Raw genomic sequence first — 26,994 nt, 5'->3', positions numbered from 1 at the left:
GCACTGTAAACCGGCTTCACCTCTCTCCAGAACTGGCCTTGCCCTTTCTGTTAAAATATAGTAGTGAGAAAGCAGGATTTCATTTTTCAGGAACCCATCCAGTTTCCAGGTGGATGTGACGCAAGTCATGGCCGTGTGAGCTCAGCATTTTTTTTGAAATTTGGGGCGGGCAGTGCTCCTTGGACTTGGAAATGTAATTTCCAGTAGCCATACTGTTTTCAGGGCTGCAGACTCCCCCAGCTTCCTTTGCCTCTGCAAGCTGCACTGAACAGTTTGTTTTTGTAACCAGGGGCCTCAGGATGGTCCCTGCAAGACTTCATCTTGTGGTTATAGTGTTTCCTGTGAACGTGTTATTGCCTTCAGTAAAGCAGAAATGAAAATGGGGCTTGCGTGACATAGAATCATTGCAAAGGTGAGGTCACATGGCTTGAAGTTTTGTGCCATTTTCAACCTCTGACAGCTGTTTCAGGCTCTCACAGCATGTGGCATATCCTACACCACTGGGGACAGACCTGATGGGCACAACCTTCCCAGCCAGCCCGGGGATGCCAACTGTCTCACCTGCCATGGGCAGGGCTGTGCCTGGTCCTTCAGAGCTCAGTCCCCAGCTGCTCTCTCACTACAGCTTCAGGAAAGCTTGGCTGTAACCTTTATTTGCAAACAGATTGGGTTAAAAAGACTATCACCTCTTCTTTGCAGGAGCTGAAGCAAAGCAAAGCAAAGCAAAGAATATTCCAGTATGTTTAAGCTGTATGGACTTCAATTTCTGCTCGTCATTCACTTGGTGAGTTACAGCTTTTCCTTTGTTTATCTGGGAGCAAACAGCAAAGGTTGCCTGTGGGCCTCTGAGCTCTAACCCACAGGGCGCCTCACTCTGCAGGTCAGGTAGGGTGTGGGGCTGTGGCCCCGACACTTGTGTGATCACATGGCCAAAAGTTAGGAAGACATGTCCATCATTAGGAAAAAACCTTATAAAAGCCTAAAAGACACCAATTTACCTATTTTGCCTCTGGTACTTCCTCCTCAGTTATATATTTCCAATAAGTGGATCGCATGCTAGAAAAGATTTAAAAATACTGCAACAAATCACCAAACAGTGAAAACATCTGTGTCATGCATCCTGTATTATAATTCATACATATGCTGACATATTAAATGTATTCTAAGACATATAATGGCACATAGTTTAAACTACGCATAGTAATTATTTATCCTCTTTATTCCATCTATGTGAATCTCTTTTCAGAGGATTTTCTGGAACTGAAATGTGTTAATTATGCTATTTACAGACCTTATCTATTAAATTCAATAGATTTACTGGTGTTCGTAAAGGCTACAGTGGCAGCTTCTACTTTATAATTAAAACTAAGAAAAAAGATTAGAAAATGAGTCAAATTCAAGTCTATTAAAAAATGCCTCAGAGTATGGCGACCCTGAGGGGCGGGACAGGTGTGCAGTAGTAAGCACCTCCTTTTTCCTTCCCATTTCAAAATCTGCTGTCTGTGGCAGCGCTTACTCCCCATGAAGACACTCCACAGGCATTACAGCTGTCTTCAAAGGGGATGCCAGACGGATACAGGCCAGGGAGAAAACCCTATTTCCCCATCAAGCTCCTGAGTAATGATTCATGCTGTAGACATACAATTGGAAATATTTATGATCCACATAAAGTAATTTTAATCAACAGGAAGAGATATCTCTTACTTGCTTCACAGCCTGCACTTTGAACTTTGGGTTTTATAGAGTGAGTCTTTGTTCCTCCCTGGCAAGGAACATGACCAAGCAAAACCCCTCCACAAAATGACCCTGGGAAAAAGCTCCAGGAGCTAGGTTGTGCCTGCCAGTGCAACACAGGAACAGTCATAGCAGGTCAGATCCAGTGTCTTGCTATCTGGTCCCTGGCAGATGCCAGTGGTCAGCATTTGGCAAAAATAGTAAAGGGTAGCTGTAAAGTACTCTTTCCTTGTGCGTGTACCTATTACATGGCTTTTTTTAGTATTTTTCTACTGTTGCTAGTGTTCACTAGCATCCTTCCCTCTGCTTCCCCAGTTCACACAATATTCTAGTTTTCCTGTTTGCAAAAAGTCACAAACCCTTGTAGGTGAGGAGGGCAGCATCTCTCGCTATTATTAAGCAGAATCTGGCGTTATTCAAGCTCCACTTGTGACACACACACAGAGCAGCGCCTTAGGGTAAATTGTGCTGAACTTAGCTATGTTTTTGTCATAGGCAGAATTAAGTTTTCCCTTGGTAATAAGTAGACTGTGCTTTTCTGTGAGAGGCCGAACAGTTGTCCCAGCAGCAATAGGACCAAATCCAGGGGAAAAGTCATGCAGCAGAGAACATGCACTCCCGGAGCCTGACTCCACAGGGGATGGAGAGGGTGGCAATCCAAACCCGTAAAGAAAAATAAAATCATTTTTACTCTGGAAGAAAAGGAGGTTTACCTGTGTAGCCAAACAATGGAGCCCTAATTCTGGAAGGTAGCTCCTCAGCATTGACAAGACCTTAGTGACAGAGAGAGAAGAGCAGAAATCCAGGGGAGTTTGCTCTTGTCTTTGGAGAAACAGGCAGATTATCTGAACTGTAGGCTGAATTGTCTTATGTGCAAGGGCTGCTCTGGGAGTCTGACTTTTGCCTTGCTTTTTTTGTTTGAAAGCAAGAACAGCCTTTAACCATTAGGGCAGGAGTATGTATGGAGGTATTTGGGAACTAGGGAGAGGGTGGTTATAAAACTCATATAAAACTCAAAAAATTTGCCAGAAAAAACCACAATGTGAAGGTGTTGCCAGACACTAGGAAGAGAGTAGAGGCTGAGACAGATTTGCATGGCATGTTTGCCATGAGGTAGAAGCCAATGACCAGCAGGACATGTTTGCTTCAGCTATGGTTTGCACTTACATGCAACTGATGTGAAGGCACAGGACTTGAGAGGCTTGCCCAGATGGCTGTGGTGCTGAGTGTGGTGGGGTAGGGGATGTGGGGAGGCCCACCTTTTTCTCTTATAAAAAAAGGTTTGGATTTACTGAGGAAATCACAAGGGGTGCAGCCCTGATTCCTCTCCATCCCCAGGTGAGGCATTGGGTCTCCTGTCATACTTATGGTCACAGGAGTGTGCCACTCCTTGGTGGGATGTGGCTGGTCCTGCTGGGGACACAGAAGTGATCCAAAAATGCTTTTATGACTTTCCTCTTGCTCTCAGTCTATATTCAGCTCTCTGGTGCTTCTGTATGCTCTTGAAGGTAGATCAAAACTAATTATGTAGTGGTTAGAAAAGGGCAGGGCCCAAAAGTTCGTTTTCAAATTAATTAATAAATAACACTGCTTTTAAAAATGAATGTGCATTAAAGAACCTGGAGATGTTCAGTACAAACCAGCAAGAGTCTCCTCTGTTATACTACAGCAAAGTAACTTGCAAGAAGGTCAGTGATGGAGACCTCCTGTTCATGCATGGTGACAGCAGACATCCGTCAGCTGCTTTCTTCCATCCCTTCTCTCTCTCTCATAGGCTGTGTGCCAGAATTTGGGGGACCTGCATGTAAGTGGGCCTCTGAAGGACATGAATTTCTCTGTTCCAGAAGGAGGGGGATTGCGCTTCATTTACCAGGTAATCAAGTGTCTCTTGGTATCCACTGTGGTTAAAACTCCATGGTTTGCACACACTGACCTCACAGGCAGTGTTGTCATATGTGCTGGTGGGAAGAAGAGTCCCCTGAGAGGATCTGAAATTAACTTTGACTTCCTCTATCTGGGAATTCAAGAGTCTACATGCAAAAAGCAGGAGACAACACCTTCTCTCAAACACATTTTAAGACAATATCCTAAGACAGAGATGAATAAAATCAGCATTCCTAGAGAATAGGTTTCCTTGTAACTTGTGTCATCATTCCTTTAACTATGAGGTTTTCTTCCCAATGCCGTAACCACAGAAGGACAGATCCAGCTCCAGGCATATGGAGGATGTGTGTCATTTTTTTCCATTCCCGTGCTCAGACAAAACCCTGTCCTAAGCAGACATTTGCTTTGGAAAGAAACCACACTTGAGATTTCCTACAGCATTCAGGAAATAATGTGAAAACTCCTCTCTTGAGGAGTAGAAAAGCAGATTTTTTTGAGCAGACTCTTAGAACATCATTCTCCCAGCCAAAACACTGTTGGCAATAGATTTTAAAAGATACAAAAGCATTAAATTATTTTAATTACGGTGAAAATGCTGAAAAAACGATGATTTTTCCTCTGATTTTTCCTCATTCTAGTTCACATCTGAGCCACCTGCTGTGAGTTTCAGAGCCACTGGTGAAAAAGATGGAATAATTGACATTGTGCCGAGCACAGGCATCCTGTACCTCAATGGGTCTCTGGACTGGGAAACTAAAACAGTGCACAGGTTGCAGGTAAAAACTCAATGAGAAGTATGAAGGGACAGCTATTCATATTCACCCTTTTGTGATAAACCTGAAATTAATGGAAAACTGTTGAAATTTCAAAATCTTTCTTTTGTCTATGTTTACAGACAGCTTTTTAATTTTTAATATTGAGCTTTGCTGAAAGACATGGTTTTATAGTTCTGAAAGACTTCACACAGGAAAATACTCCTTAGCACAGGAATGTTACATTGAGAAAACAAAATTTACCCTGATGCCAACATGAGTCCTTTAATTGTTCTAATATGAGGAGGACACTTGAGTGGAAGTGAAATCTGGCCCCATGAATGAGATTTGCTTGTAACCCTGAAGACTGATAGGGTGAATTCCATGGCTGAAATGGGAATATAAACTATTGTAATCTATTTAGGAAGATTATAATCTATTTAGTGACAAATTGTGTGAGTAAAAGACATTTAGACACAGAGGCACAGATCTAACCTCTGTTAGATAACATCAGAAAGCTGTTTGGCAGATGTTGGAGGCTATTAGATGAAAGAGCGTTCTGTGCTTGTCCTGCTATTATACTCTTTTCATAAGGAGCTCATTGTAAACACTGTTGGGAGTGGGACAGCAGGTAGGTGATATTTTGATCTTAGTATAGCTTTCTGCTCTTGTTCTGTGTCAAAAATAGTATTGTCTTTTTCTGGGGCACTAGCAACTGAGAAGGAGATGTCATGTTCTCAGCTCTAAAGCACCCTTGGATTGGAATTAGAGATGACAATTTTCTAGACCCCGAAGTTATTAACCCTAGACATAGGAATCCTTTACAAACAAGAATTGATTACAGAACTGAAAAATGGTACTTGGTTAAGCATAAATAATCATGATTTGATCTATTATGTACAAACAAAATGAGGTCTGGCAGACATAATATATACTTGATGCTTTAAAGTCAAAGAAGCCTGAAGAATAAGAAGTCAAACTGTTTGGAACAAAAATGTAATCAGAACTAAGAATTAAGTTTTCTTTACAAACCCTTAGATCAGCCTGTTTTTCTGGTTGATACTTACAACAGCACACTTGAGTCCACTATATCATACTGGGTTTTCTCCTTGTTCTTTAGAAAGTATCTATTTCTATCTAAAGAAAAGCATGAATTCTAAGCTATGCAAGAATACAAGTAGTCTGCTGAGACTGAAAGTGAGAAATTGCCTTCTGAAAAGTGTCATCAGAAGCAGGAGTAGGTTATTTTGTTTTGTTGGCGTTATATATTGTAGTGAACTATTGTCGGTGAGCTACCCTGGTAAATTCATCCTTGTAGATGGAGCCACTTGGCATTTGACATCCTGATGTTCATTTATGTCTCTTAATTTATCTACATGAAAATATTTCTTTGCTGTTCCTTCTTTTCCAAATCAAGGTAGAAAGTCTGGATGAAAGGGGAAATGTAGTGAAAGGTCCATATGCTATTACAATACATGTGGAGGATATCAACGACAACCCACCAGAATTTGACCAGATAAAGTACACTGGAGTAGTGAGGCAGAACTCCCGCCCAGGTAATTGTCATAATAACTAAATATTCTAGTCAATAGGAAGCTAGGTAGATTAGTTAAACGGAAAGATAAACTGTGTACTATACTTCAACAAGCCGAAAAAAGATCAGTTTTCCTTCCCACAGAATTGTACAAAATAAGGATGCAAGCATGAAAGGGCAAAGAGGTGACCACTACATGGTGTAAAGGGATGAGTATGATCAGAAATATTTCATAGTACTTGTTGCTATACAAGTATTACTTAACAGGCAAATACTGCTGCCCCCTCCATTGCACTGAAAAAAAAACCCTGTGCCAGAAGGGGTTTAAAGTTGAAAAGTTGCCAAAGACTACACAGAAAGAGAACAGTAAGAATATGTAAGTCTTTACATATAGGTAAAATAAAATGCTAGTGTAGATATGGGGCATGTGTTTTCTGTGACAGTTGTTTCTTAGAACGTGGGCTGAACCTTAGTATTCAGGAGAGAGTCTTAGATTATGGATTGCAGTGATTCAGTCCAGAAATCAGGAAAGTATTGAAGAGCACACTGAGACCAATGTCTTGGAAATGAAAAGAAGAACTCAGACAGCTGTTATCACTGTGACTATGGGCCCAAAAAGAAACTTACGCTAAAGAATATGCATATAAATCTCCATGGGGTCAGAAAACCATTCTGCAATATTTTAGTGTATTCTTCAACTGCATCCAAGTCAAAAAGATTTTGAATGTTGCATTGGTGATCAAAAAGCAAAAATTCACTTATGTTACCATTCATTTCAATATTTTTTTCACTGTACAATTGTTTCTTTAATTGTAACTATGTCACAGCTGTAGGACATTTTTCTCAAGATGCTTTGGATTGAACTGGTTTGTATAAGGACTGCAAAGTGACCTTAAAGAGAGAAACCAGTGAGCTGCATTCCTGGTGCAGGCTATCTTGGGTGGTAGATAGCTATCTCATTTAGCTCTGTCACCTTCTTCATCAACTGATCTTCACAGCTATTGTGATCCTACTAAGCAGAGCTGATGGAGGAGGACCTGTGGGATGGTACATAGGTGATATAACCTCCACACACAAGCATGGCTTGCCATGAGAAATGTATTATGAAACAATGGCAGCTCCCCATAAGCTGCCCTCCTGGCTCGAAAGCTCTGCTGGAATGGACTATATGTTGAGGTTTCAGTCTCCTCTTACCACTATCTCGTCTCTAATCCGAACAGGCAAACCTTTCATGTACGTCCACGCCACAGACCGCGATGATCCTACAACTCCCCATGCACGGTTGACGTACAGCATTCTCCATCATTTTCCCAACCCTTATACAGAAATGCTTTTCCAGATCAATAATGTAACTGGAGCAATCTCACCGAGTAAGATGGGTATGTGAAAAGATTCTTGTTTGTCAAAAAGTAAGCATGAATCTCTGGGTGTACATAGGAACAAAACAACACAGCTCTGATGTTAAATTCCGAATAAATGTGGTCAGTGTGTCCCAAAAGCACTAACATAAAAAATGCAGACAAAACTCAGCCAGCTATGTGATCCCAACTAAACTGCAATGATTTAAAACCCTTGTCTCTTCTGATGGGCTGAACAAGTGCCTAACTGGAGTAAGGGCTGTTCAGTGGTGCATTTGCATAACATGAGACCACAGCACAGAGGTCTCATATGATTGTGTCCACATGATGCTGTGCTGCATGATGCAGAGAAGGCAGAGGAAATGGCTTGCTGACATTTGGCACTGAGGCCCGTCTAAGGAGTGAGTTTGGAGCAGATGAAGAAACATAGTGCATGTAGGAGGCAGATGAACCATCTTGACAGCCTCTGCTTCATTTCACTTGGCTCTTTGCTCTGTCTCTAGGCTCTTATTACTTAGATCCTCAAAAGCAGGACACCTTCACTCTCGTTGTCACTGTGAAGGATATGGCAGGGATGACAACGAATGCTTTCACCAACAGTGCCGATGTGATCATCACTGTGAAGGAGAGCCTGTGGAAAGCTCCCCCCACCATCCACATCCAAGAAAATTCAACCCAGGTCCACCCTGTCAACATCAGCCAGGTATGGCCCTTGGCTGCGCTCCCTGCAACTCTCCTTGGTGCCATAGTGTCATGTTCTCACAGCTGACTGTGAAGGTGTCCCCACTGCATTCAACACCAGGCTTTTCAGACTTTAGCACCTCCCTGTTATTTTTTACGTGATATCCTTTGGAAACGATCTTTAGTGCAGGCCTCATTAACTTGTTAGTATGAAAGTTAATGGTTTGAAGGTGAGTGAGATACAGTCAATACAAACATTAGAGTGACTGGACTTTGACCTTCAATTTGGAGAGGCTATTAGCACTGCCTGTGTGTGAGAATATCCCATAGAGAGAGAAAACATCTGGAGAATTTTGTTATAGTGTAATGAATAGAAGAAAAAAGGTGCTTTACAAGGCTGTTTGGCACAAATATGAAAAAGAAAGTTCTTGAGACACCCCAAGTGAGGTCCCAGACAGACACGTGGCAGTTGGGTGCCTCTGTGGAGGCGCAGCTCTTCTCTCACAACGGGTTTCTTTGAGCACTTCCAGCCTCCCTCTAATACCACGGGCACTCCAGGCTTCAGGCAAATGAAAAGCTAGCCTCTTGAAGGTTATTTTGACATTGGCTCCTTCCATCCGCAGAAGAGCCTGGCAGGGGACCAGCTCCACTGCAACACTGCTGTGGGCCATCCCCCTCAATCAGGGACATCTGCTGTTACTAGTTTTGTGTGATGCAGCACTCCTGCTATATCAGGAAGGACTGAAATTCCCTTCTTCAGCATCCTGCATTCCCACGGTATTCCTCTTTTCACAGTGTAAATGGAAAATAATTTGCCAACTGCAGACCGATAGGGATGTACATCAGTAAATATTAACTCACAGGCCAGTAGCCTTTCAGAAATGTTTGACTTTGAAAAATGCCTTGGCATCGACACCCCCAATACCATCATCCCTTGGACATGGCAGGATTCCTTGGGTCCTGTTTGCAAGAGTAACTGACTCAGTGCTATTCCCAGTGGCCTCAGTGACAGGCTGAGGACGTCCAGAGAGAAAACAGGTGGAAGAAAAACTAACATGCAATGGTGCTCACATTCTGGGGTCACTGGTGTATAAATTTCACATGGCAGCCAATGACATGTTGATTCCGCCTGGGGGAAAACAAAATGCAGTTGCTGCTATATAGTACAAAACATAAACAGTAATGCTGACTCCTTCGTTCATTTGGCAGTCTGGTTACTGCATTTCATTTCAAATCTGAAGCACCCCACTAAAGATCCTTCGTCACAGACTTTGATGCATGTAAAGAGCATGCATGCACATACGTGCAGATAGGTACTGGATATTTATTTTGTTGTTCCACATCTCTGAAACAGATAAAACAAAACAATAGGCAGGAATAGACAGTGTAAAGAGATGGAATAAATTAGCGTCAAGACATTCAAACACGTATAATGCTTTCTTCTCATGTATCACCATTTAGCCCCACATCCCAAAATTCTTCCATAAAAAGTTAAGTGTTTTAGACTATCTGGACAGCTGAAGAAACTGAGGTAAAACAGCTTCACCACAATAATTCAGAGAGCAGACGTGGATTATCAGTCTGGTTTTCTGCAGCTTGTTCCAAGAGCATGCCAAACTGTTAATTTTCTGGTTTATGAAGCTAACAGGGATACAATGTTTTCTGTTTGTGGCCCAGAAACAATCCCTGTCTACACTTCTGACTTCCTATCCTGACTTATTTTTGTGTTTTTAGGTGCACTCAAATGACCCAGATGTAATTTATGACATTTTTGAAAAAGAAAATTTGCCCAGGTTCCCATTTTCCATCGATCATAACGGGGTTATTTATGTGACCAAACCATTGGACAGGGAAGAAAAGGATACTGTAAGTAGACATGTAAAACCTCACTGATTGGAGAGACCGTAGCAGGAAGCTGATTATTGATGTGGGAGTAAACACAAGAAAGCTTGCTAGAAAGGACAGAGGGGAAAAAAAGAAAAGAAGAAAAGCTTTGTTTCTTGTTGTTTCTGTTTGGGAATGATTTGATAGATATGAAAGCACATTCATCTACTACACTGTAAACAGCCTTCAGTTTGGTGCCCTACAACATTTCTTCATGTGTCTGGCAGTGGCAATCACTGCTCACAGTGTATGTATAATGTACAAGGATCAACCATGACAGGATTGTGGGTGCATGAGCAAGAGGTAGGCAGTGGCATTTGTGGAGGGCAGGAGATTGGGATGTTTCAGATCTACTCCAGATCGCAGGGGCCTCGGGGATCTCTCCCTAGCAGAAGCAGTTTAACTTGCAGTTGCAACAGTAAAGTTACCCTGAAGTTTCCCATCTGGGTGTCTTTTAGATAGAAAATCCTCTGTCCCCTTTTGTTTTTGGAGGAAATTTGGGCACAGAATAGGCCAAAGATCAGATATGCTGGAGGAATCCTATCACTGTATGTAACAGATGAATTTGCAAAGTGACAAAAGTGAGATATTCTTGCTTTTCCTGGATTTCTGTGAGAGCAAGTTCACAAGGCAGTGAAGCATTCAGGACTTTTGAATTCTTCTGAGAACTTAGACCTCAGACACTGAGGGGTGATGGAAGAGTTCTGAATTAAACAGAGTGAAAATACTGAACAAACATATGAGGGGATATTTCATTTGCACGGAATGCTCCCATAGTTACACATTTAAGTGCAAATATTGTCACAGTGGACACTCAACACATCTAATCTCAATATTCTTATTGCAGTATACTTTCTTTGTGATCGCAAAAGATAACGAGGGAGAACTTGTGGACAAGCCTCTGCCCATTCACGTTATTGTGGAAGACATTAATGACAATCCCCCTGTGTGCCAGCAGGCTGTCACTGTAATGGAAGTTCAAGAAAATGAAGGCGGAGGTAAGAAAACAGCTTCTACTCATTTATACACATCATCTAGTCCTGGTATTGTTTCCAACTAGGTGCAAAAAAAGCTAGAAATTCTGGTCCCAAAGAGTAAAATGTAGCTATCCTAGAGAAATGTTTTCCTGTGCCCTCTTGTTTTCACTTCAATAATTCACATAGAAAGGATTTCAATAACCTGAGAAGAACAGATCCAAGACCCCTACTTAAAAAATGCTATTCCATTTAAAATATAAAATTGCATTTTCCCACAACCCCAGTTTTGGGCAACTGCTTGGAATGTAAAAAGGAAAAAACCCCTTTTATTACTAATACAAGAAACACTGCTCTAAAAGTGTCATGAGCCCATTTTCCCTCATCCAAATGCTCCTCCAGCATAATGCCTTTGATTTCAATGGACCATTACCGAAATCTGTCCCAAAGTCTTCACATTAGTTATTTGATTTCAAGGCTGAAGTGTCTGTTGTTACAGTCACTTCTTCTGATCAAAACACATAGCCCAGTCCTTGTGGACTGTCCCAAGCCCGTTGTTGGCATGCTAATGGAAGAACTCCCAGAAGTCAAATGATTGTGTCCATTGCAGTGTTTCCACACAGTTTTATTTTTCTTGCCCTTCTACTCTCTTCATTGGCATCATTGTTGTCAGGGTGTACCTTTGTGGAAGGGTAGGACCACTGCATTCTTTGACTGACTCTGGTCTCTCTTCTGCCACAGGAAGTAATATTGGCACCCTCTTTGCTATGGACATGGATGAGAAGGATACCCTTAATTCTCGTTTGCAGTTCAAAATCGAAAGTCAGGTTCCTGCTGTTCCTGCAAGTAATCTGTTCTTTATTCAGCAAGACACTGGGATTTTGCAGTTAACTAGCCGTTCATTAAACAAGCGCATTGTGTCCAACTATTCGTTGAAGGTGCTGGTGACAGATGCAGGTATGTAATGCCTGCTGTTATACATTGGAATAATTTTGTTGGTACTGCCTTGTTTTCAAGATCCAGGGAGGTTAATCATGACTCATAATACAAGTATGGAAGGAAACGAGCTCCAGGGTAGAGCATGGATAAATTTGGAACCTTGCTAACAAGTACTCCAGTAAGAGATTTCCTTCTACAGGAAAAAAAAAAAAAAAAAAAAGAAGAGATCATGATTGTGGTTTTCCCTCAAAATCTTTCAAAGGGACTCACTGAAAAAAATCAAGAAATTAAACACAGCTGCTCAGAGAGTCCAGATAATGTATTTTAAAAGATTAAGAGCTGAAACTAATCTTCAAAAAGAATCTTGTACTTTATGTAATCTCCCAGGAGTCCTTTGTGGTCCACTGAATGGAAAGAAAATCAAACACCATGCTAAAGTTTAAAGCTTTGTGCTGGAGTCCTTATAGTCAGGCAAAACTTGTGGGTGGAGGAACTGGCCTGTAAAGAAAACAGTGTGACGTCTGTAAATGAAATAGTCACTTAGGCAGATGATATGAAAACCTTGGAGAGGGAGAAGCTGGTAATTTGTTTTGGATGTTTATTTGAATTTCATCCAAACAGTTCTGTTTAGAATATTCCTTAACTTTCCACTCATGAAGCACGTCCATAAAACACTAAAATCCAGCTACATATGAATAGCACTTGACGAGGCAAATTATGCTTTTAAAATCACAAATCCCCATTGCTGTGGGTGTCCCTGCTCGGGTAGTGATTAGGTTTACATAGATCTGAAGTTTAAGCCTAGCTGTAATCAACACAAAGTTGCTGCTGATGGCCCACCAAGAGGACAAAGTAGCATAACAACCTGGGGCTTACTTTTTGACCTGCAAAAATGATAGTGAGTAAGCTAACACAGTTTGTAGCTGTCATCATCCTGGTAAAGGGATGTGACTGAAAAAAAGTGAGGGAAATTAAATGAAACAGGATGGGATAATGCTGAAGAAACTAGGAAGGTGAATAGTAAGACAAAGAGTGAGGGTGTCACTAAGAGATATTGGAGATCAAGTGATTCTTACAGCAGCAGGACTTCGCTTGGATTGGGCAATTTGGCAGCGCTCACTTTTGCTCACAGCTAACCCTTTTGGAAGAAAGGTATTTTCGGCATAAAAGTTGCTGTGAAGTTGGTTGTTCTCTTTCCGTGCAGTATTCCAAACAATCTGTAACGTGGAAATACATGTCATCGACATCAACGATTGGATTCCCATCTTTGAAAAATCAGATGTGAGTATGTTTAACACCATTTTTGATGTCCCAACAACTTTTGACAAATGTTTGAGCATACATTCAGTGTCTACATAATGTCAAGGGGAAACTAACCATTTACAGAACAAATAATAGAGTAACCCACTAGTGAAAATAAAGGCAAGATATTGCTGCAAAGCCTGCATATAAGCTCTATCTAGATAGTGAACAATGGGACTGACTCATAGTTAATTCTGAAATATAACATAATTTGCTCATTGGAAAACTATGTGTACAGAAAGAAATCGTTCTATTAAAGCAGTTTGTTCCAGAAATGTAAGTTCTGAAGGGAAAGGGGGAAGAAAAGGCTTTAAAATTATTGAAATAGCTAAATGGAAAAAAAGCTAACATCTCCTAAGTTCCATTCCAAACACAGTATCAATGTATCCAGTAAATGGAAATCAAAGGCTCTATTTGCTTTAATCAGAAACAGTGGTCCAGTGACCCATGGCCAAAAGCGTACCTGCTGGCCTTTGGTTCCAGAACGAGTGTTAGGTTCTTGCATCTTCCTCTGGTGGAGGTGCTGGTGTCCTGCAGAGAGACCTGCAGACTTTCTGTGACTTCTGCCTGCTGGCCCAATCCTCACTGCAGTCACTGCGGTAGACATTTAGGTGTCTAAGCTCCCACCATACTTGCAGGCAATGTAGGCGGTGGGCTCAGGAGATACCTCTGGCCCATCAGGTGTAGGTGTCCTCTTGGGGAAGCCGTGTTGGTTTTTGGGCTTTGCTGACTGCATTGCCCAGCTCTCTGTTGACGATGACTGGAGTTTAGACATGCAGACTACATAGGTGCCTACATAGCAGGCTGTTGACTTTCTTACCTCAAGGTCTCAGTCCAGGACCTGGTCCCAGGATGAATCTGCTGGGTCAGGACACTCATCAAACAGAATAAATGGAGCTGGTCTGCTAATGTGGCAACAGCCTATGGTGCATGGAGCAATTAAATACCTAACAGTCAGTGGCTAGAGTGCTCACTGGGTACAGAAGAATGATACTGTCCCTACTCTTGTGAGCACTGCATGAACATGGAGTGGTTTCAACAGAGGAGGTAAAAGTCTGGGACTGTTGCTATACTAGTGGCTTACCCACTGACAGAGATCCCATCACCTTTGATAAATGTATAGCTAAAAAGGGAGGTATAGCAATTTTGCAGAGGCTCTAGTGCCCATCTTGCAGCTCTGGATTCCCCTGTGCAGTGAGCTAGCACACCCGTATTGCTGCAAAGCACTTCACTAATGCTTTTGTATGTCTCTCTAGCCTGATTACACCTCTGCTGTGGAGGGCACCTGCTGCTTCCCTCCCTCACATGGCTGCTGTGGGTTAAAATATATCCATGCTTGTGGCTTGAGCTTGTTGTAGCAGTCAAGATTTTATCCGCAGACTGTGCTCGGTGTGTCATGTTTCAACAATCTCTCTCTCCTCAGTATCACAATGTGACTGTTGCAGAAAGTCTTCCAGTAGGAACAGTGATATTAGAAATACAAGCTACCGATGGAGATGAGCCTGCCACAGGGAGCTCCTACATCATTTACCAAGTGAAGGAAGGAGATCCAAACAACACGTTCATCATAGAAACAGATCATGAAACAAACCGAGGGTTTGTCAGGATTAACAAGGTGAATAGATGGGTTTATTCTTCTCCTTTTTATATATATATAAAAAAAATATATGTATATATATTTGTCATAAACAGTAACTGCCCTGGTGATGACTTACAGAGGCAGGGGATTGGCTTGTGGTGGGGTGAGGACAGTCTAAGCATGGTGCAGACTGCAGGAGGCCCCACTCTTGGGTTCCTGTGCTGTGCCTATGCAGTGCTTGGGCACACCCATCCTCCTGCCTTTGCTGTCCCCTACCCACCCACCACCAGCAGCAGCTCCCTCCACTGGCTCTGCTGCTGGCCCCTTCTCCAGCAGAGCAGGCTCTGACAGATGAAGTAGGTCTTTATGCATCATAAAAAAAAATTGGGATTATTTGACTGATTTTGCTGTCTGGAAAAGAGAAAGCTAGCCAAGTGCTTCCATGGGCTGTGGTCGTGGTGGTGGGCTGTCACGGGGCAGATCCTCCATCCTCCTCCCTGCTGGTGCCCTGGGCTCTTGGTGGCTTTTGCAATGGGACACCAGCATGTCTCAATGTCAGGATGGAGAGGCAGTTTGCTTCTGCTGAGGCAAACATTAACTGTGACAAAGCCAAGGTCAGTGCTTGCTGAAGGCTTCTTGAAGACTTGAACTACCTACCATTCATTTTGCAAGGGATGACACGTTGTTTGCATCCTATTCACCTGACACCGGCCAGCCCAAGGCAGGCAGATGCAGCATTTGGTGGACCTTCTTCAGGCTCAACCTCACCATCATTTTTTCTCAAGGAGGCAATTGTGAGAAACTCCGTGGTGTAACAACCCTCGCATGACTTTTGTCACCCAGAGGTTACCCAAGGCCTTCTCATACAGAGCTATAAATACTATTGCTGTAAACAGGATATAGTTATTAAACTTAGGCAGGCAGGTGGCAACATTATTAGGAAACAGAGTTGCTGAGGAGGCCTCCGAACGGGCATATGGTTTCATTTAAATTGAGTGTTACTAGTGTCATTTTGCTCCTGACAGCTCTCCCTTATTCTGTCTGTATCTGGGATACAATGTCCTCCTTGGAAGAGGGGCGCTTTGTGGTTTCCCATGGGAGCTCCTTGTGACAGCGGGGCCATTGCTTAAAGCATCTTTTTTTCTAATTTACTCAGGCTCTTGATTTTGAAGCAGCTCCAGTGTACAACCTGGTGATCAACGCCACAAACCCCGAACCGTTGGCATCAGGCGTGCAGTACAACTCAAGCTCCCTCACCTTGTTTAAAGTTTTTGTGACAAATGTGGACGAACCACCCGTTTTCCATGAGACAGTTTACAAAGGAGAAGTGTCTGAAGATATTCCTGTCAATACTCTGGTCATGACGGTGAAGGCCTATGATCCTGAGGGGGATACTGTACGGTAAAAAGGAATGATCATGATTTATTTACTGAATTTAGGATTTAGAAAATTGTTCTAAGAGATGTACAAGGAAAACACGCTCAATATTTGGCATGCAGGAAAAGACTTTTTTACTTCCTAGTAGCAGCTGGAGGTGTGATGGTGTTGTCGCTGGTGACCCACCTGCAGCAGACTACTGGGCAGTGCTTTTCTAACAAGATTTCTCTGTGCTGTGATAAGCATCAGCCAGTGGGGCTCCTGAACCAGGAAACTAAAAGGGAAGAGGAGCAATATATGTCTTCAGGAAAAAGGCAGAGCTGGTCTGAGAATATTAGTGTTTCCATATTGGAAAGGCACTAATGGCCTAAACAAATAAATGAAGCATATACTGTGTACCCCTAGGAACCAGTAGGAGAGCAGCTGCTTTTCATGTCACGCAGGAAACTGACAGGGCTTTTTCTCCACAAAAACACACAACCTGTAGTGAAGCTCAAGTCCATAACTGACAATTAATTCATTTTCCTTTCCAACTGCCAAAGAAAATATGCCTGCTTCCACTGTGGATGCAAAGCTCCGTGCAAGACAACTCCTATGCTTGTGAGTGGGATGCAAAACCTCAAACTGGCTCATTCGGTGGCCCAATGCCTTGCCGTATGGCCAAGTCACATTGAGTCTCTGCCAGCTCATGGATCTACACACAGTGCCTCATTGCATAGTATAAGTGTACCTTGCACTGTAGGGTCGGATAGAAGAATTATTTGTGATTCTTGCTGCACAATTCCCAGCTGTGATGCTAAAAAGATCAACCCAAAACAAATAATCCTTGAAATTTAACTAAAATTCAACAAAATACCAAGTAGTTAATGGAGTTGCAGAATAAGACTGTTATGCCTCCCATGGATTTTTATTCCCAGAGGTTTCTCATCTGGCTTTCCACTTTCCCCTAATTTTTGGGAACCTAGCATGTTTGGCCTTCTGTCAAACTGGTTTGAAAGTGAGCCACATAGTCCAGAAGCTCTGGGGGATGATGATAGAGACAGATGACAGGAATTCATATGTACATAAACCATATTTCTGCTAAAAAATAGGTTAAAGGACATAAAATAAAAAGTACAAAAAGTAAAAGATATACAAACATGTCAGCACACTGTTTTTAATGCAAGCGGTACTGAAAGAACAAAAGCATTGGATGAGAAGGTCAGGTCACATCTACTCAGGCAAATGTCTGTGCTTTAACTCGGTCATATGATCATGGTTAAATTTGTATAAGTAAATACCCAGCGACCCAGAGGGTTGTTGTTTTTAAATAATAATATAAGGCTAATTATGTGGTGATGTTTAAAGCACTCTCTGTTCCAAGATTGCCCCAATGGTAATTACAGGCTGCTCCAGACTGACAGCAGATAACCACTGTAGTTCACCTTGGGCTCCTGGCCCCTTGCTGATCCAAAAAAGGGTGCCTGGCTGCACTGGTCCCTCTGCCCCTCAACCTTCGGCTTGTGCCCCCATCAAAGCCAAGGCGTGGGAGATGTGATGGGGAGAGAGGGACAGGGATTTGGAACAGAGTGTGCTTTTGGACCAAAAGCTCTGGAACACCCCATGTTTCCCAGTTAGGAGGAAGGTTGCAGTACAGAGGCTGGAGGAGTGGCGGCGTTCCCATGGTTCTGCTCTTACTCTTATTCTCAAGGATTTTGGCCTCCCTTCTGGTTGGCTGTAGTATTGAGACTCTTCCAAGAACCTTCTCTTCAAGTACAACTGTAATCAAGCTACTTGCTTGAAATCAATAAAGAAGTATGTGCTTTTTCAGCAATTTTTTCTGATTTGGAATAGTATATGTGATTTTTGTTTCCTATTTCTTTCCAAAGATACTCCTTAGAAGGTGACATGAGGAAATGGCTGAGGATTGATTCAGCCACTGGGCAGATATACACTGCTTCCACTTTGGATCGAGAGCAACAGGAAACGTACACAGTTGAGGTTGTTGCATCAGAGCTAAGTAAGTGATGAAACAACTACATACACACAAAGAGGAATCCCCTACCCTTACTGCTTTATGAGGACTTACTATACTTCCCATGACTAAACCCGTGGAAAATGGGTGTATCCTTAGAAGTATATATTTCTTAAGAGTTTAACTTTCTTAAAAAAAATCTTGATGTTGTAGAGAATGAGGATTAAAATAGCTTTCACGAGGATAACTATCGTATGCCATTATATTTTCTTGAGCCACATGGCATTTAGAGAAGGCTAGAATTTCTTCAGTGTTTTCAGCATCAGCATTTTCTGCCACTTTTTTCATCTATAGCTATAAAGATTTTAGTCTTTCTTGTAGGTATGTTTAGGCTTCCTGAAAACATATCTGGAAAGTAACTTGAAAAATTGTACAGAATTTTTTAATTTATTTTTTATTATTGTGAATAAAACTAATACACTAGTTAGTCTGAGATATATTAGGGCTCCTAGTTCCAGCAATTAGAATCTTTCAAATAGTCCATCTGGGGAGATTTCATTATGTGGTTTATATTTAATAGCGATTGAAAACTCAGGACTATATCTGACTGAATGAGGTATAAAACTAGATTTCCCTTATTAAACATAGATAAACAATAATGCTGATGACTATTTTGGGGAATACGGCTAAAGATGCAGTTCCTGCATGTCAGGAAAAAGGAATGCTTCCTTGACCATTGAGATGGAGTGGGGCTGCTCTTGCAGGAACAGGCTGGAGAAGTGACACAGCTCTGAAAGCTGTTCTTGGGCCCCTCGTCTTGGCCCTAAGAAGGATATTTACTTGCATTTCCTATATATAGAAGAGAGATGGGAAACTTCAGGAGTTTCATGCTTGAAAGACTGCTCCAAAGAGGACTGGTTACCTTAGTTGTGTCTGCTTACTAGATACGATGGTCTATCTGCCTCCTTTCACCTGTTAGCGTTCTGTAATCAGCAAGAGTCGGGGCTAAATAAACAATACATTTTGAAAAGTGGTGGCAGCTACCACAAGTCCCTTAGGACCCCTTGAGACCTTTCCTCTGCACCCTGCAGACAGAATACCACCTCCCACTGCCTGCCTGATGGTGTACCTGTATAATAGCTGAAAATGCCACAACCCAGCTTGTAAGTCCAAGATGTGCGTCTAACTTTGCATTCTGTTAAACACTACAGATAATGCAGCTCAGAAATCCAAAACAACCTTGATACTACACTTAAGGGATGTGAATGACAACCCTCCACATTTAGCTATGGATTATCCTCCTTTCTTCTGCCACCCGCTCAGTGGAAGAGAGAGAACTTTAATTCGAGCTGCTGATGCTGATAAACAGTGGTATTATTCAACATTTTCTTTTTCTCTTGCGGATGATATGAATACAAGAAATAATTGGGAAATCTCAAAAGTCAATGGTAAGTTAATAAAGCTGGTCTTGTCTAAGTACTCTGGGAAATATGAAGAAAAGTTTAAATCCTTTTAATTCCTACTATTGCATATCCAGTATTCCATGTCAAAAAAAATTAGGTCGTTGAGAAATTACATGCATTTTGGCATGCATTTATCTGAACACCTAATTCATTAACTATTTTTTTCCAAGAGATGACATCTATTATGTTGCAAGCTAAAATTTCACTAGTAGTCACCAGAGAAGAAACATATAAGAATAAAATATACTCCGTGTTTAATGAATATAAATCACTTCTGCTAAAGAAATGGAGCCATTTGCAAACACTCTATTTCTGACATTTCATGTGCAAAGGGAAGTCATGCTTCACAAATCAATGGGAGTTCTTTGAAGGGGGTCAGTAAACACGTGGATAACTGCTTGGCTGATAGAACCTGTCTGAATTCCTAAAAGACATTTGATGAAATGTCCCACTAGAGAAAGCTGGGTTGCCACAATGTGAAAGGGACAAGTTTGGAAAGGATAAATAATAATTTAGAATTCATGAGTTGGAATAAGTGGTCAGCTCTTGCAGTGAAGGGAGTTCATGTGTTGTTTCCTAAAGGATTTTTTGCTAGGATCTGTGTAGTTCAATAAATATGGGTGCGCAATGAGGAGGCAAAGTTTGCTTGTTATACAAAGTTATTTGAGTAGGAACCAACTGTAAAGACTTGCAGATTATCTTTGCAAGACTGAGTTGGTGGAGCAATAAAATAGCAGATTCAAATGAACTGTTGACTCCTAAATTTGTATTTGAAATCATGGGTGCTGAGCTGGCCATCACAAGTCAGAAGTGAGACCTGCAAGCAGTTCCACGAAAATGTGAGCTCAAATTATCAGTAGCGTTCAGAAAAGCAGAGCAAATATTGCAAATTTCTAGGAAACGACCAGAGAAGAAATCAGAGAACATCATTATGCCCCTGTATAAGTCCATGCTTTGTCCAAGTCTTGAACTCCAGTCTCTCCATCTCCAAAAAGATGCCATAGAACTGGAAACAAGTTCAGATAGGATGACAAGGACGATCAGAGTTAAGGAGTAGCCTGATATAAGAAAGTGTATGGAAGCAGCAAAGTAAGCTACTACATTTTAGCTTGGAAGAGACTAGGGAAAAAATATAATAGAGGTCTATAAAATCATGAATGCTATGATCAGGGTGGCCAGAGTTTCACCGTTTGTCCTGTCTTCCACTACACAAATCTAGGACCCTCAAATGAAGCTAATGGGAGTTATTTCCAGTGCAGATAGAAGGATGAGGTAGTTGACTGTAGAACTTGTTGCCACAAAGTGTTGTATGTACAAGTTCAAAGCAAGAAATTACATCTTGCTCAAGAAGTCCCTGAGCTGAAAATGGTTGAAGGCTAGGAGAGTAATAGGAGAAAATAAAATACATGCTTGCTTTTTTGTTGTAATATCTACTTATTCTAGAGACAAGATACTGACATTGATAGATCTTTGGTCTGATCCCAACAGCTGTTATAGTCTTACTTTTCCAAGTTTTAAAGAGTCTTAGATGTGACAGTGTAAGTGCGCTAGAAGAATGGTCTGTCCTACTAAGTTATCTTGGGAACAATGTAAGTTGGCTATAGCTTCTATGAGTATAGGGGGTTTATTCTTGGTTTAGATGTGATGCTACCATTGTAGCACTACCCAAGATCAGATTTCGCAGAAATTAGGAAGGAAATTCTCTGATTGTATTATGCTGAAGGCCAGACTAGGTATTTAGATGGTCCATCTTGACTTGATGTCTGCAAACCAATGAGACCTGGGAAGACATGAGGAAAAACAAGAACTACCACCATGTGTAAAGCAGCCTTAAAAAAGAGCATTTGCAGCTGGTATGAATATTAAGCTAAATTTCTTTCTTGTGCTGACATGAATAATCCCATTTCCTATTACAGCTACTCATGCTTACCTTTCTCCGAAACATGCTGACTTTGAAGAGAAGATGTATAATGTTCCAGTAATAATTAATGACAATGGAAAACCACCTTTGGAAGGAAAGGTGAATCTTGAAGGTATACTATACATAGACTATTCATTTCAAGACAATAGTTACATTTATGAGTAATCGAACTAGACTGCTAAACTTCTCATTAACCTCACGGCATTTCTTTTTGCAGTAAACATATGCAAGTGTTCAAGTGAAAAGTCATGTTTTATTGAAGTACAGCGTGAACACTCCTGGCCAAGCACTGGCCAGGCAATTGGGATTCTTATTGGGGTCCTGCTCATCATTGGTAGGTAACATTTTCTTGCTTGATATGAAGCCAGGTCTCTGAGATAAGATAGTGCTGCTGCATTTCTGACACTGATTCACTTGTTCGGTGAAGAGATGTCATGAATGTTGCAGAATGAGCAAAAGAGGGAAGATCTTATGGTTGTGTATCATGATTGCTGCAAACTTGTACGTTTTTGGTCATAGGAATAGCTTTCTTTGGGCTGTGCTTCTGCATCAATGTACAATGGCACAGCAAGCAGCTATGACAGAAGAAAATGCTGCACTTCTAGCGTATTGTCACTTCATTGTTACCTACTACCTTTTTTGCTATCAGGGGAGAGATTGGAGCTTTGTCTTGGGCTTCCAGATTAGAGTGAAAATAGTGAAGCATTCAGGGACATCATGCTTACAATGCCTATACTCATAGCTTACAATTATTATCTTATTCACCTATCTTAGTTCATTTGTTTCTGTTTTTCATATGGGGAAATAGTTTGAGCTGTGGGCAACTGGCATTTACATCAAAGTACAGTTACATTGTTACGTGATAGAGTACAGTATTATGTTCTTACAGGCATGAGCTGATACAACTTCAACAAGTAGCTTAAAACTTTTTCTAAAACAAGACAAAATATTTTTTGGTATTAAAATAGCATAGCGTAACATGGCATAGCATAGAATAGAGTAGAATAGAATACAATATTTCAGTTGCAACAGACGTACAACAACCATCTGTTCCAACTGCCTGACCACTTCAGGGCTGACCACGAGTTACAGCATGTTGTTAAGGGCCTTGTCCAGCTGCCTCTCAAACACTGACAGGCCTGGGGCATCGACCGCCTCTCTAGGAAGCCTGTTCCAGTGTTTGACCACCCTCTCAGTAAAGAAATGCTTCCTAATGTCCAGTTTAAACCTCCCCTGACAGCTTTGAACCACTCCCATGTGTCCTGTCACTGGATACTAGGGAGAAGAGATCAGCACCTCCCTCTCCACTTCCCCTCCTCAGGAAGCTTTCAAGACCAATGAGGTCACCCCTCAGCCTCCTTCTGTCCAAACTAGATGAGCCCAAAGTCCTCAGCTGCTCCTCACAGGACGTTCCTTCCAGCCCTTTCCCCAGTTTTGCTGTCCTCCTCTGGACACATTCGAGGACCTTCACATCCTTCTTAAATTGTTGGGCCCAGAACTGCACACAGTATACTCAAGGTGAGGCCACACCAACGTTGTGTACAGTGGAATAGTCACCTCTTTTGACCGGCTGGTTATGCTGTGATTGATGCACCCAGGATGTGCTTTGCCCTCTTGGCTGCCAGGGCACTGCTGACTCATACTAATCCTGCTGTCGACCAGCACCCCCAGAACCCTTTCTTCAGGGCCACTTTCCAGCCACTCCTCTCCCAGTTTATATTTATGTCTGGTGTTACTCTATCTCATATGCAGAATCTGGCATTTGAACTTGTTAAATTTCATGCCATTAATCATTGCCCAATGCTCCAATCTATCTAGATCCCTCTGAAAGGTATCTTGTCCCTTAAGAGAGTCGACAGCAACTCCAAGTTTGGTATCATCAGCAAACTTGCTAATGGTGCATTCAACTCCTGCATCCAAATTGCTGATAAATATATTGAACAGAACTGACCCTAAAATCGAACCCTGAGGAACCCCGCTGGTGACAGGTCACCAGCCAAATATAGCCCCATTCACTACAACCCTTGGAGCTCTGCTCTTCAACCATTTCTTCACCTCGTGCACCATGAACCCACTCATCCCACAGCTGCATAACATATCCAGAAGAATGCTGTGAGGGACAGTATAAAAAGCCTTTCTAAAATCAAAAAAAACTTTGTCCACCACCTTCCCTTCATCCACTAGGTGGGTGACCTATTCATAGAAGGATATCAAATTAGTTAAACAGGGCTTTTCCTTTGTGAACCCATGCTGATGGTGCCTGATGATTTCATTATTCTTTAAATGCCTTCCAGTAGTACCCATTATGATCTTCTTCGTAATTATTCCAGGAACTGAAGTTAGACTAACAGGTCTGTAGTTCCCTGGGTTTTCCCTCATGCCCTTTTTGTAGATTGGAATAGCATTGTCTAGCTTCCTTTGCTGACACCACCAAGCTGCGTGGTGCAGTCAACACGCTGGAGGGAAGGGATACCATCCAGAGGGACCTTGACAGGCTGGAGAGGTGGGCCAGTGCAAACCTTATGAAGTTCAACAAAGCCAAGTGCAAGGTCCTGAACCTGGATCGGGGCAATCCCAAGCACAAATACAGGCTGGGTGATGAGTGGATAGAGAGCAGCCCTGTGGAGAAGGACTTGGGGGTGCTGGTGGATGAAAGACTGAATATAAGCCAGCAATGTGCGCTTGCAGCCCAGAAAGCCAGTCGTATCTTGGGCCACATCAAAAGCAGTGTGGCCAACAGGTTGAGGGAGATGATTCTCCACATCTACTCCACTCTGGTGACACACCCACCTGCAGTACTGTATTGAGCTCTGGGGCACCCAGCACAAGAAAGACATGGACATGTTTGAGCAGGTCCAAAGAAGGGCCACGAAGATGCTCAGGGGGCTGGAGCACCTCCCCTATGAAGACAGGCTGAGAGAGTTGGGGTTGTTCAGCCTGGAGAAGAGAAGGCTCCAGGGAGATGCTATAGCAGCCTTCCAGTACTTAAAGGGGGCTACATGAAAGGTGGGGAGGAACTCTTATCAGGGAATGTGGTGATAGGAAGAGGGGTAATGGTTTCAAATGGAAAGAGGGGAGATTTAGATTCGATATTAGGAAGAAACTCTTTACTGTGAGGGTGGTGAGACACTGGAACAGGATGCCCAGAGAAGCTGTGGCTGCCCCCTCCCTGGCAGTGTTCAAGGCCAGGCTGGATGGGGCTTTGAGCAACCTGGTCTGGTGGAAGGTGTCCCTGCCCATGGCAGGGGGTTGGAACCAGATGATCTTTAAGGTCCCTTCTGACCCAAACCATTCAATGGTTCTATGATTCTATGATTCCAGTTATCAGGGACCTCCCCAGAGACCCAAAACGTTTGACAGATGACTGAGAGGGGTCCTTCCATAACATCCTCTAGCTCCTTACATTGATAAAGTATTCTCTTTATCAATGTAAGTGCAAAAGTAGTGAGGATGACTGTGAATGAGATCCAGTTCCCTAGGAAGTGAAGAGCAAGAAGAATTCAGTGCTCAGTCCTGTGTGATTTTTGCATGTAATGGTCACAAAAGCCAGACTGGGAAAGCTGTAAAGAGGGGAGGGAGTGTGAAAACCCATGGAGAAATTCACAGGAAAGGAATTAAATATGTTACAGACCTCATATTCAAAAGAGTTGGATTAAATTAGAGGATAAAAGGGAAAAAACCCAAGAACTTATGTAAGTTACCATTACTTCTATTCTAAAAGAAGAGAGAATGAGCCTCCAAGAACAAGTTCAGCACCTAAAAAGACAAAAGCAGAGAACTGTGTGGATTTTGTTTTGTGATACACTAATCCCTAAAGCAAGAAAAAGTGATGATGCGTATGTGATGCATATATCTTTGTCTTTTGAAGATAAAAAGAGAAAAAAAGATAATTCAAAGAACTTAAAATGGAAGGAGCCACATTCAGACCATGCGAATGACAGAGAAACTCCTCAAACTGCATCTTTATCATCTCTGTTCAAACTTCTCACGTCACTTATTTCTGCATAATGCCTTAGTCTGATCCCTCACTTAGTATAGTGCCACATTTAAGTGAAAAATATGTTGGATCACTGACTAAAGATGTTTTCATTACAAGAGAGCTGGTCAGTTTCAGAGAGCACAGTAAAAGTTGCTACTGTTTTATGACTTTCAAAAAACACCATGTACGTAGCTCATAAAGGATATTTAAAAGAATTCCTGAAATGAATATACAGTTTTTTTCAGTAGCAAGTTTTTTTCACTGTAAAGGCAAAATCAGATGATAGCCTCTCAGGTGGATTTAACAGGGACCAGAGATGGGCAAGGACAAATCAATGATAAGTATCTAAAGATATTATGAAATCTGGGGAGATTGCAAACATTGAATTTGACCTTGAAGCTCAGGAGATATGGCCATAAAAACAGTCTCTTGGGAGCCTGCCTGACACCAGAATGAATTCCCGCATGAGTTAAGGACTCTCTCAGCTCAGCAACTTTCATTCTAAGAGGAAGGATCCTCTGTAGTCTTACTTTCTTTAAAAGAAACACAGAACATAGACACTGGAAAACAAAATAGAACAAAACAAAAATACACCCCAAACCCTTAGCCAATCTGTTCTATTGGGAGAAACTTTCATTAAGACAAACTGCTTCTCTCCTGGAAGGTGTTTCTCCCACTGAGAAAAGGGTGGGAGAATGAGTATCATGTGCCAGATACTAGGCATGTTCCTTGATTAACTACTCAGATACCACAAAGATGAGTGTAAAATAAGAACTACTACAGAACAGATATTCAGAGCAATGAATGGGGCTAGGGGAGTAGCTGAGTACTCCTATATACTTTAGCAAAGGAATAAAGAGATGTTGAAAGTGATAGATAATCTAACACTGAAAAAGAGAAATAAATTTACCTACAGTGTAACGAGGTCATCATGATTTAAAAAGATGAGACATACATATATATATAATATGCATATTTTAAGTGCATATATATACATATGAAGACATCTAGACACCTCAGATTGGAGATGATAAGTGATGACAAAGGGTATAAGTGCTTCTAATCCAGGCCAGAAGAAAATCTCAGTCATTCTTGGCCACGGGTGCACAAATGTCTGGGTTCCATCAGCTGTTTCTAACCTATACCAAGGAGTTCCTGAAGAACAATTTTGCTGTCAGCAGTCTCAGCTTTGCTATGACAGAATTGCCATTCCATTGGGGAAAAAAATGCAGGGACTACAATTAAAGATAAACATGATAAATCACTGCTCAAAGGGAGGGGAGCTAAAAAAACCACTTTGCCATCTGGTAAGATCCTAGAAGAAGAAGTTCTCCTTTGGGGCAAGTCTTCTGAGCTCTGAGGCACCTGACCCTGCCCACCCCACCAGTGCCTCCGGTCCCTGAACACACTGTTGGTCCAACGCTGCATAGTCATTCCCCAAAGTTGTTTTCTTCTGTTTAAGAGATAAACCAGTATGGATATTGCAGTGCAAGTGTCAGATCCTTTGCTGAAATACATTTTCAGAAAATTTTCTCTTCCCTTTACTGATGAGTGCTCTCTGTTTTTCAGGTTTCATTATAGGGGGTGTGTTTTTTCACATGAAATACAAACAGAAAAACGAAAAGAAGAGCCATCAGAAAGATGTAAAGGATAAGTCTGAACTCAATAGACTGGCTTAA

General features: G+C 41.9%; 1 protein-coding gene across 1 annotated transcript; it reads left to right on the top strand.

Moving 5' to 3' along the window:
* The first annotated feature begins 739 nt into the window (after window positions 1-739).
* Window positions 740-26,994, top strand: CDH17 (cadherin 17). The gene is made up of 17 exons (XM_009945897.1): window positions 740-784; window positions 3,509-3,607; window positions 4,257-4,394; window positions 5,788-5,926; window positions 7,125-7,283; window positions 7,766-7,965; window positions 9,678-9,809; window positions 10,675-10,825; window positions 11,543-11,758; window positions 12,945-13,021; window positions 14,466-14,657; window positions 15,778-16,022; window positions 17,867-17,997; window positions 19,164-19,400; window positions 21,332-21,448; window positions 21,554-21,670; window positions 26,885-26,994. Exons 1-17 carry the CDS (start codon window positions 740-742, stop codon window positions 26,992-26,994), a joined length of 2,505 nt encoding a protein of 834 aa, XP_009944199.1.

This window comes from Leptosomus discolor, chromosome 5 (assembly GCF_034619465.1).
Source record: "Leptosomus discolor isolate bLepDis1 chromosome 5, bLepDis1.hap2, whole genome shotgun sequence".
Taxonomy (NCBI): Eukaryota; Metazoa; Chordata; class Aves; order Leptosomiformes; family Leptosomidae; genus Leptosomus; species Leptosomus discolor.
This window is presented reverse-complemented; position numbering and strand designations above follow the sequence as displayed.